At 41.2% G+C, this 16,213-nt stretch overlaps 1 protein-coding gene across 4 annotated transcripts in view; it reads right to left on the bottom strand.

Moving 5' to 3' along the window:
- Positions 1-16,213, bottom strand: part of MYH10 (myosin heavy chain 10) — a 1,171,079-nt gene that overhangs the window by 831,061 nt on the left and 323,805 nt on the right. For all 4 annotated transcript variants that reach the window (XM_085616842.1, XM_085616841.1, XM_085616843.1 and 1 more), the window contains 2 exons: positions 15,365-15,508; positions 6,098-6,193 (listed from right to left, as the gene is read on the bottom strand). In XM_085616842.1, the coding sequence (XP_085472968.1) occupies positions 6,098-6,193; positions 15,365-15,508 (240 nt within the window). The remainder of the gene's footprint in view (positions 1-6,097; positions 6,194-15,364; positions 15,509-16,213) is intronic.

Raw genomic sequence — 16,213 nt, 5'->3', positions numbered from 1 at the left:
CCCCCCCCCCCACTCCCCCCCCACCCCCGTGCCTTGAGACCCTCACAGATGAGTAGTGTGCTTCACAAATCCCTGATTGATTGAATTACTCTTCATTTTGTGCTCAGTGTTCCTGGGACAACTTTGACAAGCAACAGAAGAGCAAGTTCAAAGGAGACCCTGACCAGGAGAACAACCAGCATTGAGCCTGATGCTCGCTGGGCACTGAACACGTTGGCTTTGTGTTTTTTTTATGGCTTTGGGGTGGATGAGGTTACTTATGATGCATGACCTATAGCACCACAAGCAGACCTCATAGGTGGGGGGGAGGGGGAATTGACATCTGTCCATTAGAAATCTGACAGAGTTAACTTCCTTGGTGGTGACATTTCTAAGCACTGTGTTGAAGAGCTTTAGAAAACATTGTAGAAAAAGTATGAAAACACAAAGAAATCAGAAAGCCGCTCTGGATCCGCAGCCACAGATGCAGGAAAAATTGAACTGACATCAGTGTACCAGGGTGGGTCCTATTTGGCTCCAGTAACATAACCTTAATGGAGCCAGTAGCAGCAGAAGAGAGCTATGAACAGTTTCCACATCTAGTGTGGCGCATGGGGATATTGAACAGGTGAGGAATGTGCTGATTGAAATATCCCTCAGAACATAAATGCAACAGGACAACAAGTCTGTACTCATACAGCTACTTCACAATATTATAGTATATTACATATTTTAACAGTAAATATTACACTTTGCAGTGTGCTAACGTAATGTCACTTAAGTCATTCCTTAGTCCACAATGGAGATCCTTAGCCTAATGTCCAAAAAGTGACAAGGATTGGCAAAGTAAATAGGTTTTGCCTTTCAAATGCACAGAGCTACTGGCCTTGCCAACGTTGGTTTGGTTTATTTGCGTAATGGCCAAAACATTCAACAGGGCAGATATGCTGGATTCATTTTTTTTTTTAAGAGGTATAACAACCCATTCCAAGTTTTCTATGGCTGTAGACACATCAGCGACAATCTTGGAATGATTTTTGTACCGCTTGAAAAACAAATTTCAAGATCGATGCCTGTGTGTATTTTCTTTTTTCCTAAGGATTATTAAAAAAACATTTCAAGATGGCAGCCGATGCATGTACTTGTTATGTTGAATTATGTTTAGGCTTTCCTGTTTTCAGTTTCTATTTTCAGTGTTTTCAAGTGATTTCAATACCTTAAAAAACAGTCGTTATCAATAGTTACACATTATGGCGCCATTAAAAGCAACGGAAACAGTGTTTTTACGGTGTTTATGGAACATTTTGCTTTTATTATTGCTTACTTTCTGCAATAATAGTGCATGCTATATAAACAGCGTACATACAGTGTATATGAGGTCCAAATACATTTTTACAAATCATACTTATTGTAGTACACCATACAATACGTCTTCAGTAAGTCTTTGGTCATGCGCGCTCGCTCTTTCCTTTCCATGTAAACTTTTATCTGATAAAAGGCCCGCTCAGCATTGACACTTAAGACGGGCAATGCCAAAACAGCCAGTACACAATTTGCTAACTCTGGCCACTGACATAGCTTTTCATGCCAATACTGGAGCATTTGAGGATTGCGATTCTCTGTGCAGGTTCTGCAACATATGCGTTGAACTGGGCGCCTATGCCCTCATTATTAAAGCAGCAAAAATGAGCCAGCACTTTTGAAACTACGGAGAAAATTCCCCTTCACGGAAAGGATCTAGAAATTGTGAAGGGTACCACAAGAGGTTTCATTCAATTCAAATGCTATGATTGGTGAAGGGACATTTCTATGCGTCACTGCAAGCCATTTCTTGTACATTGTAAAATAATAGTTCCTGAATTGCACCTCAACGTTGCTTTGCTTACCAAGTGGCAAGCACTCTAATATGGAACATGTTGCCAAATAAGGCTTTATGGGCCAGACCACAGAGCTTAAATACGCTGGAAGCCAGAGAAGTGAACGAAGTATGGGGGCAGAAGGAGAGCCTGCCGGCAGATTACAGACCACCTGGGCAGCTGTATTTTGCAACACCGGCAATTTCGTCAGGAGGGTATCGTTGGCTGCCATCAGCAGAGCGTTACTGTAGTCTAAACGGCTGATGATCAAAGCCTGGATCAATAATTTTCTGGCCGAAGAAGGAAGTCTGAGAAAGACTTTCCTCAGGAGCCACAAGGTAGCAAAACAAGACCCTCTTACGGCGTCTACATGACTTTTCATGGATAATACATGATCGAGTTTGATACCCAGATTTTTCGCTAATTTACATGGACAGGGGGGAGTCTCAGGTCAGAAGGCCACCAGTCTGGGGACCAGAGACGTTGGGCTTTACCAAACAACACAACCTCCATCTTCTCACTGTTCAGCTGAAGACCGTTTTTGAAAATCCAGGCTGCAATGTCCCTCATGCAAGCTTGAAGACGACACCTGGCATCGCCGATGTCCTGTCCCAGAGAAATGATTGGCTGAGTATCGTAAGCATAAGAAGTTACTTCAAAACCTGATGCTTTGATAATCTGGACCAGGGGAGCAACATAGATTTTGAACAGCATTGAGCTCAAAGATGAGCCCCGCGGAACTCTTTTGGTGAAGGTAGCTGTACAGGATTTGAAGGGATCCAGAGTAATAATTGGAGATCGATCTAAGAAATCGGCCAGTCATTGCAGGACAGTGCCTCTGACACCGATCTCATACAGTCTTCTAATCAGTATCGCATGTGAAACGGTGCTGAAATCCGAAGAGAGATCTAGCAGCACAAGCATAGCAGGCGTACCGGAGTCCAGAGAATGATGGATGGAATCTGTAACCGCAACCAATGCAGTCCCAGTGCTGTGTGATGCTCTAAAAACTGAATGGGAGGGGTCTAGGATCACATGTTCCTCAAGGAATAACATAAGTTGTTTGCTTACGTAGCTATCAAGCATTTTCCCTAGTAACAGGAGGGAAATGAGATGGTAATTAGTCAGGGTGGTGGGTTCTGCATTGTTTTTTTAAGAATGGGGGAAAGCAAAGCCGTCTTCCAAACTAGAGGTGGTTTAGCAGATTCGAGAGGATGATTGAATAGCAAATTAATGGCAGGAACTATCACGGGTGATAGAGTGGCTGAGATCCTAGGGGAGCAGACATCCATGGGAGAGCCAGATCTGGCTTTGGATAAGAGTATTAAAATATGGTCAAGTGTGTCCCATAGCGAAGGAGAAGACGACAAGGAAGAAATGGAGTTGATCGGCCCCGGATTAATGGGGCATTTCTTGTAAATAGCATTACTTGGGGCCTCAAAAAAATCAGCTAGTTTATTACAAAGTTGCTGAGAGGAAGGGATAGCTGGATGGCAGGCATGAGGATGGATGAATTCACTGATCACTTTATAGAGCTCTTTCGAAGAATTGACTGCAGATAAAACTCCATCTAGTTTTCCTAATCTACACATGGTATTCAGATAACGCCAACTTGAAGGCTGTTTTGTCATTCTGAGTTCTTGACCGGCACCAGCGCCTTTCCAACTTTTTGCATCCTGCCTTCAGTAGTTCACAAGAAAACCAGAGGGCATGTGATCTGGAGGAGGTTCGTTTGAATAGTTTTATGGGCGCAATTTTATCAAATGCCGTAGACAGGGCACAATGGTAGTTGTCTGAAGCAGCATTAATATCTGGGTCCTGGGTTGCTGCTCCCCATGACACAGCTTTTCTTGAGAGAGGTTATTCCATGCTCTATAGATCTTTTTCCCTGCTGTAGCCGACCACTTTATTACGTCAGTCATAGCAAGTTGAAACGTGATACAATAGTGATGTGCCTAAGTAAAGGGAAAAGGGTTTTCACTAGCCAAGAGTGGAGAGTTAGTAAAAAACAGATCTAGGTGTGGCCTGCTCTATGCGTAGGGCCAGCTATACTATGGTGAAGGTTCAGAGTTTCTAGGTCATCAAGAAGGCAGGCCACCTCTGGCGTTGAAACGTTCTCTCCGTGGAAATTAAAATCTCTGAACAGGAGAAAGTCTTTTGAGGAAAGTACGTGCGGGGCAATACGTTCAGTCAGGAGATGGCTAAAATCTTTCCTGGGTCCTGGGGGGCGGAAAAATTAGTGCTCCCTTCCAATAAGGAACGTTTGCCAGCTCAAGTTTCAAAATACACATTTCAACCCACACCTCAATAAAAGATTCCATGATTTGAACCTCCACTGAGTTACAAAATACAATAGCAACTCCACTGCCAGGCCAGAATTCTCTATTCAGTGTGACCAGTCGGTATTTGTCTGGCACGGCCAGAAAAATACAGCAAAGAGCAGAGGTATTTAGCCAGGTTTCTGTAAGAAAACAGAAGTACGTGGGGAAAAGATGACAAAAGATCCCAGACTTCAACTGCGTGCTTTGATAGTGACCCAATATTAAAATATATATCAGAAAATAAACGCTTGGACAGTGTTGTGAGAGCCCTGCTATCTCCACTGAAGGAGAAAAGAACAGAGTTGGTTGGAGAGCTAGAATTTAAGCTACTCAAAAAAGATTTAAAAAAAGGGGTAGTACAAACAGGGGCCTCAAATACTGAAGGTAAGCGGGAGAATTCACAAAAGTGGCAGGTGACCAGACCTTCCAGATTCCAAAAGGAAAGCCAGTCAAAGTTGTGCTTTGGCCTAGCCAAATCTAAAAAGTTATTCAAAAATTTCACACAAAAATGCAGAAGAGTAGTGAAGCCTATCCTTTAATGAAATGTACAGCAGGGGTCCCGGCGATAGTCGAGCGCCGAAGGGCGCAGGCGGCCTAGCCTTTGGTGTGACTTTGGCACGCTCACTGCACATCCGTTGCACATCTGCGTTGATTGTACCGATTTCAGCCAGATGACAAGATGAGCGCTAGAAACCTAACCCGGCAAAAAACGAATGCAGCCAATCAGGGCCAGACTGTCCGTAACAGGCACCGGGCATTTCCCCAGTGGGCCGCCAGGGTGGGAGCCGTTTTTGTTCCAGGGCCGTTTTGGCAGCATAGCTGCATTATCGTCCCCTGTAACAAAATCGGTCCAAACCGGCCCTGGCAAACAGCTTGGCTGGACCCCCAAAAGGGGGGCCAGCAGGGAACGTTTCCAGGTTCCCAGTCCGGCCCTGCAGCCAATCACAGCCCCTTCCTAAACGTCTTTTCCGCACCGCACAATCAGTAAAACTACTGCAATGAGTTAAGAAAGAAATTCAATAAGCAAGCAAAATTCCCCTGTAACACATAAAAGTAAAAAACACGGCATTTAAAATCAGTAAATGCAGGGAAAACTTGTTTTCTTACGCACAGCAGCAACTTGTAAAGATTTTTTGTGATATTAACTTGCCGTTTGGAACTGTAAATTAAGGAAAAAGTATGGTCCTGGATGTTGTGCAAATACAAAAGGCCCACTAGAAACATGTAGGTACTGTGCCTTTGGGGAAAAAAATAAAGTGGTGGAAGGGATAAGGAGTGGCACCGAGCAAAGATTGAGTGGGGAAGCGAGTATCGTGCAGCTGCCAAAACCAATGTTAATAAACAGACAAGCTGGAGCAGGAAGATAAGGGGAAGAAGAGAAATAGTTGGGGAGTAGACAGCAAACAAGTCAGAGAGTGAGGAAAGCTCTGAACTCACATGTAGTGCTAATACAGGGATTAAGATCAATTTAAGCATTTTTATTAATAACCTTTTGCTTTTTCTCTTGAATCAAGCTGTCAGTGCAAAAAAACTGACTGTGAGAAAATGCCTTCAGGAAGGCCGAATAAAAGAATGGGTCAACACTGATAATTAAATAGGCATTTAATGCCACAATGCCTTTGAGAAAGAGGCAAATGCCATAGTAGAACATTTTTATTAATTATTGTTAATGCCTTTAGTGAGATTTACAATCCTAATCCATCTTATCAAGTGAACTGATAATAGATGTTAATATCGCCTGAAAGAACCAAACTAATTTTAGCAACCTTGGGACGATGAAAGGTGATATGAGCTCCACCAGGATTTTAAACTTCGATCTGCAAGGTGCCAAATCATTCTATACTGCAACCTTGCTTTCATACAGAGCTACCCCACTATAACTTATTGGCCTTCATCCTGCAATCTATTTGGGCATGCAGCATTGATTCCAGCAGCGCTTACCTGTATTCTCTGGCATGGAGGCCTGGTCTGTATTCCTCTCCTTTTTGAAGATAACATTACCAAACTGCAGCACTGAAGAAACAACTTTCAGCATTGCTGAAATAATGAAAACATAAATTGATTATGGCAAAGCAACTGTTTCTACAATACTTCACTTACATAGACAGAACAATGCCCTACTGTTCTATTCAGTCCAAATTAATCAAATAAGAGTCACAGTAAATATGCCAGCATAAGACACACCTCAGCCAGAAAGTAGTTTCTAGTCACACACTGTTGGTCAACTACTATTCACAACCTTTACAAATAGAACTTCACCAAGCCAGATTTCTATTTTTTTCTTACCTAAAACACAACCAGCTTGGGAAGATGTATTATTCGGTTTTTTGCAGTTGGCGTACTTTATAAAGGAGATCTGTTCAAAAGAGGCCAGCATTTGTGGTAGCGTATTTCCTGGGTTTAAATCTCTTTGAAAAATAATTATAAATAATGATACTTATGTTGGAACCAATACACAAATGCTAAATTAACATTATGGAAGTGGAAAGGAATTTAAAATCTAAAACCCTAGTCTATGAATGGTAACCACACAGAATACAAAAACAAATTTAGCAATGTATGACATGGACAGCGAAAATAGGACAATTCCTTATCAGGTTAACATGGGCCAGATTTATGAAACAGTGGCACAGCGCAGGAAGTCACCTTGCTGCACTGCATCACTGGGAAAGTACAGGAATGTGACGTATTTAAGGCTTCCTGCAGGGTGCAGTCATGAAGACATGAGCTGGGTCCAACACTTGACGGAGTAGACCACATGTAACAATTCCTGCCTGTAGGTTTTGATCTCCAGTCATGAAGTATGGGAGTAGAAATTATCAAGAAGGATCTGGAATAGGTTGGTAACAGTGCCCCTAGAGATTACATATTTTCTCACTTAGCCCAGAAGGGGCGACTCTGAGATAGGATTCCTTCCCAGTTTACCCTGCAGCAGTGCTGCAGTTGCCAGTACTTCCACAGATGCAAGGAGGCAACACAAAGTATTATTGAAGCGTCTGAAAAGACTGGAAGGTATCCTCAGTGAGGTGGTCATAAATAGTTTAAATCTCCCTCTACTTCCACAGCGGCCACTAAACCATTGCATGGCCTTTATTAACGCCCCTATTGAAGTAGAGTGACGTATCCTTATGAAGGTAGCGGTCTAGTCCCAGTAGTCCTTGAGAATCTTTCCACACCAACCAGATTGCTTTACCAGTAAGGGAGGAGGAACCTACTGCTACTTCCAAGCGCTATGCTAAATTTTAGCAGAAAAAATAAATAGCAAGCCCATACATTAAATTGAGTTTAAGATGGATTGCACACCACACCTTCTCTCAGTATTGAAATAACGGTTTGGCTATGCTCTATCACAACCGTTGCCCAGGAATAAGCAGTGCAACGCTGTAGGCCACCTCTGCACTGTTCATGGAGACATGTCTGATCGAGGCTGGTTGTCACTGCAAACTAGCATGTGCTCTGGCATGACCGTCCGAGCACAAAGCTCCTCCAACTTATGGTCAGATAACTGGATTTTATAGTATCTGATCACCGATTTTATATTTATCAAATAAAACAGAACTTGCAGACACTAAAGCACCAACAACACTAAACAAATACAGCAGTAAATATATAATTTTGAATCACATGTAGGTTATATGCTAATATAACCAAAACTCATTACAAAAAAATGCCACATTATCCAGTAAGTGTCCACGATTTCATGGCAGTGTCCATAACAAAAACAAAATTTCAGCCTAGAAAGGAGTCAGACATTATAATAACAGTTCTGCGGTTCTAAAATCTCACAAATTCCACTAAAAGGCATAATGAAAATAGAAGAAGCATGAACAGGTCTTGTCACAGTGTACAGGACAGCTCCTCACTGCACCGATAAGACCAATTCCTGTCTGCTTGATTAAAAAAAAAAAAAAAAAAGCATTTGCAATGCAATAGGTCTCGCATTTACGCGAGGTTAAGCTATTGGCATTGTAAATGACAATGCCTTTTATTTATGTTTTAAAAAGGAAACAAAAATAAAAGGCATTGTTATTTGCAATGTCAATAGCTCAAACTCGCATAAAAGTGAGACCTATTGCATTGCAAATACTTTTTAGATTAGTGAGTAGAAATGCTCCCTTTCAGCCGGTGCGGCAAATTAATTAAATAAATAAATAAACAGGCTGATTAATTTTAAATACTTGCACAGAGTATACAGAACACCTGTAAGTCTGCATCGTATGGGGCTCAGAGAAGATGACTGCTGTTGGAGATGCTGGTTTTTCCCTGCTTCTTTCTTGCATGTAGCGTGGGACTGCCCGGAGATAGCGGGGTATTGGGCCAAGGTGTTCATTACGGTGAGCCAAATTGTTGGAAGATCGGAGGTCCCCTCCCCGGCTCTTGGATTATTAGGATATGTCAAAGACACCCCACGCAAGTTGCGTAAACTGCACGCTTTGCTTTTATTATATGCTAAACGCCAAATAGCGCTACACTGGGGGAGGAGGAGGGTTCCCACTCACAAGGGTTGGATAGCGGATGTCACATATGGGCATGCACAACTAACTGTATTCTGGGAGCTTGCCCCCCCCGCACTTCTCGACCCCGCGATATCTGGGAACCGTTCCTGACATGGGCTCGGGGACTTAGTTACCGATGTGGTACAGACCGGAAATGCATAAGTTGTGGAGAGGGGCGATGTAACTATGGGACTTGTAGGTGTGCTCTCCTGCATGCTGGTTGCAGATGTATAGTTACGGATGTATGTAATTTGTGTGGTATTGGTCCGAAGATGTTCATGCCAAAAGACCCCAAAAAAATGATTCATGGGTTAATGCATGTACTGTAACCAACCCACATTTTGTTTTATTGTGACAAAAAAGATCCAGTCCTCATGGGAGGTAAAAAATGTCAACAGGGAGGTAACAAGGAGGTACTAACAAGCCTCATTATCAATCGGAAGCCAGCATTTACCAAGCAAAATGACACCAGCCAATAAAAAATATGGGCGGAGAGAACTTGTGCCTTCCACAGCATACTCGACTCACAGAGCGACCACGCAAGCACACTGACGCTAGGTTAGACCTAAAAAGCATAGCCATCAGGAGACCTACGACTGACAAACTGATATTAAACTCTTTCGGGAGCCATACATTTTCTCTGGTCAACCAAGATGATTATATGAGGGCTGGCCTTTGGGCAGTGCGACCGGTGCGGCTGGACTCTGCACTAACCCCACTGTGTTTAGCAATAACTTACGATTTAAAAGCACCTGCTGCAGAGTTCTTTGTGCGTCCAGCTTTCAGGCAACAATAAAAATTGAAGGATAACTCTTGTGATTAATGTTCCTACTAAAGAGAGATCAGAGATTTGTCTAATGGCAGTTTTGGCTCACCGGCAGAGAGTTAATATCCCTGCTGCAAAGAACGGATCGGTATTTTATGTGGATAGCTGAGTGGATTAGTAAACCCAGCCATTTAAAATAAATTGTGTATGAGAGAGGGGCTATGGAGAAATGAGGAGCACTTTTGACAGGTAGTGAGGTAATCCAAGAAGGTAGTCATGGGGTCGGGGTACCAAAAATGATTGTCGCCCCGGGCACCACCAGCACTAAAGCCGACCCGGAATTATACTGCAATGCCAACTTAGTTCAATACACTGCAATCCTCTTAAACTGAGCTCAAAGACATTTAGTGCCACAAAGGGTCACAAAATTCGTGATTATCACTACAAAAGAGGATTTACAGGACAGAAGGGCAGTCACTACACTTAAACTACCTAAAGGAGAAATTCTTACTTGCTAGTGTTTTTTGACGCCAAAGAGGATGTTACCTTTGTCTTTCTCTGTCTGCAATATGTAATTTTATTGACAAAAGACAATAATTGACTACGGGGCAAATAAACAATCAAATTAACCAAGATGGATGGCCCACTGATAATTGTTGGAGACTTAAATGCGATCTTAGCCTTCATTAACAGGTAGACAAAATGTAAGCGGATTGCTCGGTCAAAGCTGAAGAATACTACGTAGAAGCTTACCCAAATTCTAGATCAATGGGACATCTGGAGTTGAAAAGTCTCTGACCAACCAGAGTTTAGAAGCATTTCACCCACATTAGTAAACTTGTTTTAACACAGTTTTTACTTTCTTATTTATAATGAATTTTCAGTCTGCTGGACTAAACTTTTCATATTCTGGATAGGCATCTATCCTATCTTTCATTACTGTTACTGAAAAGAAGAGGTCAATCACAGAGCAGACCCGATACGCAGTGAACATTGGACAGCATTCCTTACACATAAGGAAAACAAAGGAGAATACTTTGTTATAAATTTAGGGTTGAGCTGTATCTGTAGTGCTTGGGAAGATATAAAAAACAAGTGGTATAAGAACTCAATACAGTGCTGGAAAAACTAGCATATGTCTTATGTCAAAGAATGACTACTCATAAATAAGATACAAGAGGGCCACCTTGCAGGATAGGAAACATCTAAGCAAAGTCTCCTTATGGAGAGGTTTTTAGTCCTATTAGACAAACCTGTGAAACATCAGCATACTAGACAAAGTATGCAGAGAGGCAAATTTATGAAGGCAAATTTATGAAACTGACTTGTCTATGGCTTCAGCTTTTCAAGAATTCTTAACTGAACCATACTAGGGGCTTCTTGCTTATGCATGGCAGACCAGAATTCATTTGCACGTGCCTTATTGCGTCCCAAGGTAAACTGCTCAGAGACTTCTGATCAAAACAATAGAGAAATTTAAACTTCGTTGGCAGTCCTACATGATTTAAAGATCAGAAAGGCAACTGGCCAAGGCAACCTTCCTGTTAGGTTTTCCAATCAAATCACGGCTCCACCACTTGAAAGTATAACAGAAAGTCTTCATTTTGTCGAGTTAACACAGAGTTATAGTAAAACGCTCCTAAAGCCTTTCGAACATGGATTAGGCTATGTGCTCAGCATACTGTTCGAATTAACTTTCTAATACAGACAGCAAATTAAATTCAAAAAGCCTTTTAAACTGCATTTTAAACTGCCTGCCCTAAATTAACTCAGCAAGCTAAGCAAAGATGTCTGCCCAGTGGATACATATAGAAGAATATTTATGATTTCCAGTCTTGCATGGATATTTGTATTTATTTCATCATCTAGGCTGCGGATGGCTAATATTTTTCCAACGTTCCCAGGACGATGTTACATCTTACCTGAAAGCATATTTGACCAGTTTGGTTTTCAAGAGTTATCTGAACTGGCGGTAACAAGATTATGTTTAGAATCGGGGGCTGAGGGTGATCCCAATTTCAAGCCCTGGACCCGAAGGATCATTCACCATACTTTAGCCTCTAAAAGGAACACTGCTGAATTAAATGGGCCATCGAAGATCGTACGCCCATGGCAGGAGTGTAATAGACAACCATTTTTTGCAGGTAACCAGGACCTTCGTACCTATTTGCTTTGGACATTGTTTTAAACGTGATCCCGAGTTCAAACAAGAACAAAAGGACACCTTTCAGAGCTGTCCGAGTATGGCCCTGGTCTATCTGACCTCTGCTCAATTGAGATCAGTCGGAAATTGCTCAAAGTCCACCGTGAACTGTAGCTTTTCCATAGTGCTTGACTTTTTTCCAGCAACTTTTTACCTTCAAGCTTTAAAATAACCAAATATCTCTTTGGTTCCCTCTAACCTATTTTGATCGAAATTGTTTAAATGTAGCACACACGTCTTTGGAGATTGCCTTCTGCTTGTGCTATAGCTTCCGGGGGTTATTTACCCCATTTCTGACAGAAAACTAGTGTATACTACAATGCAGTAGTCAAGCAAGGTTTTGACCAGCACCTGTGGCCAACCTGGAAAAAACCTGTAGGATTTCTTTTTAGAGTAGAGAGAGTTACCGTGATCACTGTATTGACTTGAGGAGCAAAGTTCAAGTCCAAGCTAAAATAATGTTTAGGTTTCTTTACTCCGTGCATTAATGGACAGGGGAAGACAGTTTGGAAGATTAGTTGACAACTTCACCCAAAACTATTATTGATAATTTTGCTTGAAGAAGGGAAAACAAGAAATCCAATCTAATCTGATGGGACTATCTTTTGGCTGCTGTTAATTACAAACATGTTTTTTTCAAGCAAAAGATGTCCTCTGTCAACAGCCGAAAGGCAACTTAATCCTCACTGTTTACCTTGTACAATGTATTAATAAAATTAGATTATAATCTCAATAAAGAGGCCAATGTTCTCCACTCCTTTATTTAGCTTTTTACACCCCTTATTGACTTTTTCTCAGCAAATAAAGTTAACAATTGGCGCAATAATTTTCACTACAATATCAATCCAAGAAATTTGAAGTCTACCCTCTGAGTATGTATGTGCATATTAGCCACATATTAAGTTGCCAGTCAGTCCACCCTGGGTACCTGGCGATGTTTGTGTATAGCAACAGGTCATCTGCATATAGAGAGGTTTGACTGTCTCGTCCATTGTCCCAATCAAGGTCCTTTAGCAATCTGTCCATTCTAATTCCAATTTGCAAGGTGCTTAAAGTGAAAGTGCAAAAAGTGTGGAGGGATGGGGGGAACAAATGGAAGCCTTGACATGTACCCCCTTTCTACCATGTACAGATGACATCCCTCCATTTACAGGTACTCACGAGCAAGTGTTTGTGTACAGACTATCCCGCTATTCCCAACTGTCCCTTCTATTTGTACTACTAAAATATAGGCATATGCATGTGGAGATCCCCACATTCACGGCGAGAACCTTTATTATGTTGCATTATTTTAAAACCAAAATATATGATCTTATCTTGGTGAAGGGTAACTGTGAAAATGACAAAATTACTGAAAATATTACTAAAACTATTCTTTCTGGATCCAGCAACTCTTGTTTTACAGTCCTAATATTTTTTTTAACTAACCTAAAGCTGTTAGTCAGAATATTAAGCTATGACCCCCCATTAAGAGAGTTAGAACGGCAAAGCCAAATTTTGAGCTATTTATTACCCGTTCAACTACATTCTATTCAGTTTCTTATTTTCCTCGCTGGAGCTCTCAAACGCTTCTTATTCCTTAAAGATTTGACTAGTCTGATGAATCCTTGTTAAACCAAGCTTAATTTACCCAGGTTTAAAAATAAAACTGAAATTAAGAAAATTTGCAATACAGCACACTTGCTGTAAGACAGTTGTAGACATTTGAAATATCCTGAATTGGCTGGTGTTATTGCAGTCTGAAACAATTTAGAGTGTAGCTCAAAATGGATTAGTGATAGTGGAGAGACTGACTACAACCGGAACTGGAACTTACCTACAGTCTAGGCTGAAAACATCTATACTTATAAAATGTTTTTGGAAGAACCTAAGGTTAAACTAGAGGAAGGTCAATCAAACGCTTTGAGGAAAAATACGAGAAAGTTATTAATGCTGCAAGGGCATCCTTTAAATGACCTAGTCAGAAAGCTTGCATAAGGAAAATACAGGGGAAGCGGCTGCACCTTTCAGTAAGCACGCACATGTTTGATGACGTACGTGTGCGCATGTATTACCACTCATGTACACCTACTGGTTGCTGTGGTGGTCACATTATTTATGTTTTTTTTATTTACCAATCAAAGTTGACTGGGGCCACTTGAGGCAGTAAATAAAAAATAGATTTTCCCTTGCCTAAAACAAAATTTGTTAAAGCAGAGATGCCAGGCAGCAAATCTGAGCTACTGGGCCCGGCTATGGGCTCCTCACAAGGGGCAGGGGAGTACAGAAGGAGTGTGCAGGGAAGCAGAGGTGGGAAGTAATGGGTAGTGGACGGGGGAGCATCTGACGAGTTTCAGGCCATGGTAACAGAGTGAGGGGGACAAGTATTGCAGGATGGAAGAGGAAGCACACAAGGGAGAGCTATAAAACATATGTACTTTCATGGGGTGCTGAAAGACTAAGAGAAAAGTAGTTCCGTAAATGTGAGCAGTGGAAGAATACAAGTCAGCCAAGCAAAAGCATAATTAAGAGGTTATGCCCCAAGGCAGGGACAAACACAATAAGAGACAGGCAAGCCACCGAATAAGATACAAGAAAATGAAAGTAACAGTTAGGCCAAACAATGGTAGGGCTCTCAGCCCACTGTAGGTTTTTGGTCCACAATAGGCTTTCAGTGACAGACAGATGAAAGCGGTCTGGTAGGCGAGACCTAAAAACAAACGAGCACCAGTTTGCATGCCTTCTAAGAAAATGTATCTTAGGTCAAGGTAGGGGCTGTAGGATACACTGTGCTCTGAGTGGAAAACAAGCAACTAAAAATTTGAAAGCGGTTTTTAACAGTTGTGGTTATGGGACCTGAAGCTGTGCTAGCTCCATGTGTGCTATATGGAGTATTGTTTACACTCCATATCTATATAGGAGGTAGCTTTCACAGAGAACAAATTCTAGAAAAATGTATGTTTTAGGGAAGGAAAGTATTTTCAAATAAATCATCTCAATTACGTAAGGATTTGGGGATCCATCTTCTCCAGCAAGTATACAATTAATCAATCAAATTATATGGAACAGTAACACAAATGACAATGCATAAACCAGCAGTGTAGCAAGGAACTTCCAAGACGAAATCCCTTAAGAGCAAGGCATTGAAAGCAACACAATAAAGATCATCAAAATCTGCCCTTCTCCAGTCTTAACTATGGAAAAGGGGTCATTTTGTGAACTATGGATAGTGAGAATTCTACAACAGATGCCAGTTTTGGAGCAAAATGATTTACTAAGAAGCCACAGAAAAAATAAATGAGGTCATGGCATAATAGAAGTCAACTTAAGTTCCCATAAACATGGAAGGGGTTGGTGTGTTGGAATTGACTGGGTGGTGCACTGATTTGCATTATGGCATGTACAAGCATATTTGACACTTTTTTAGTACGCAACCAAGACAGACCGCAATGGAAAACTCTAGAACCCAAAGAAACACCACAGAGAGGTCCTTATGTGTAATACGTTTTCTATGAAGTGTAAAAAAGATTCTAAATATGAAGGGGAAAACTGAAATCAGAACCACAGATTGGCAAGTACTTGGTACGTCACTTCAAGCAATAAGCCTAAATGTTCTCAGCCACCTACAGAAGACACTTACAAACCCCTGAGCAATATGTTCATAAAATGTGCAGGAGATAAGGTGTTGAAGCAATTAAAGAGAAAGACATACATAGCTGATTTCATATTTTGATCCAATGGTATTATCGATACATGCCACTTACATAGGATTTCCTCGTGAGTGAATCCCATAATGTGCATTGCTTCCATGGTTTCCTGAAAATTATCCTTGTCCTGCTGTCCGGGAATGGGAAGGTTTCCATTTGACACAAATTTGTAATGGTTAAATCCTTCCAGTAGCAAATCAGCTGAATTCAAAATAAAAAAATATATAAAATAAAAATACAAACAATAAACATTAGCTCTTTTCAGAAATCAAGCATAGCACCCATAGTTTGGCTTTACTGGATTCCTAGCACATTAAATGGAAAAAGCACAGGGTCTGCAAACACTTTTCTTTTCATGAGTTTTGACTACTATTTAACTCACTTGCTTTTCCCCAGCCATTTTGAAATTCCCTGATACGTTCATCTTGCTCTTGGTTGCCTGCCTTATTTGCCATTGTACCCATTGGACTCTTTACGAATACCTGTTTTTCCCTTGTGCCGTCCCTGTCCTCCTGCCAGGATAATGAAATGACGTACTTAGCATCAGTACATTTCAAACGGCCTGTCCGGTCATTCTTCCTTTTAATTTGGTGAACAAGATTAAGAAAGGCAGTATAGCATTCATTTACGCAGTTGCCAGTAAAAAGACGGGATCTTGTGAATAAAATGTCCTTGCATTTGCATGTGAATTTACCCTTGTTTGTCTACTGTAAACAGAGATACAAACATACCAAACGTAATAATTACTTACCACTGGGCTGTTGAAACAGATTCCAAATACTGAGCAATGTGGTAGCCCTTGTCAGTTAAACATATATTCCAAAAGGCAAAGATCACAAAAACACATGCTTAATGGAAAGGTGCAAAACATGAGATTAACTGGTGTGGTTTCATCATAGCTGTCAA

Source organism: Triturus cristatus, chromosome 7, assembly GCF_964204655.1.
Source record: "Triturus cristatus chromosome 7, aTriCri1.1, whole genome shotgun sequence".
NCBI lineage: Eukaryota > Metazoa > Chordata > Amphibia > Caudata > Salamandridae > Triturus > Triturus cristatus.
This window is presented reverse-complemented; position numbering and strand designations above follow the sequence as displayed.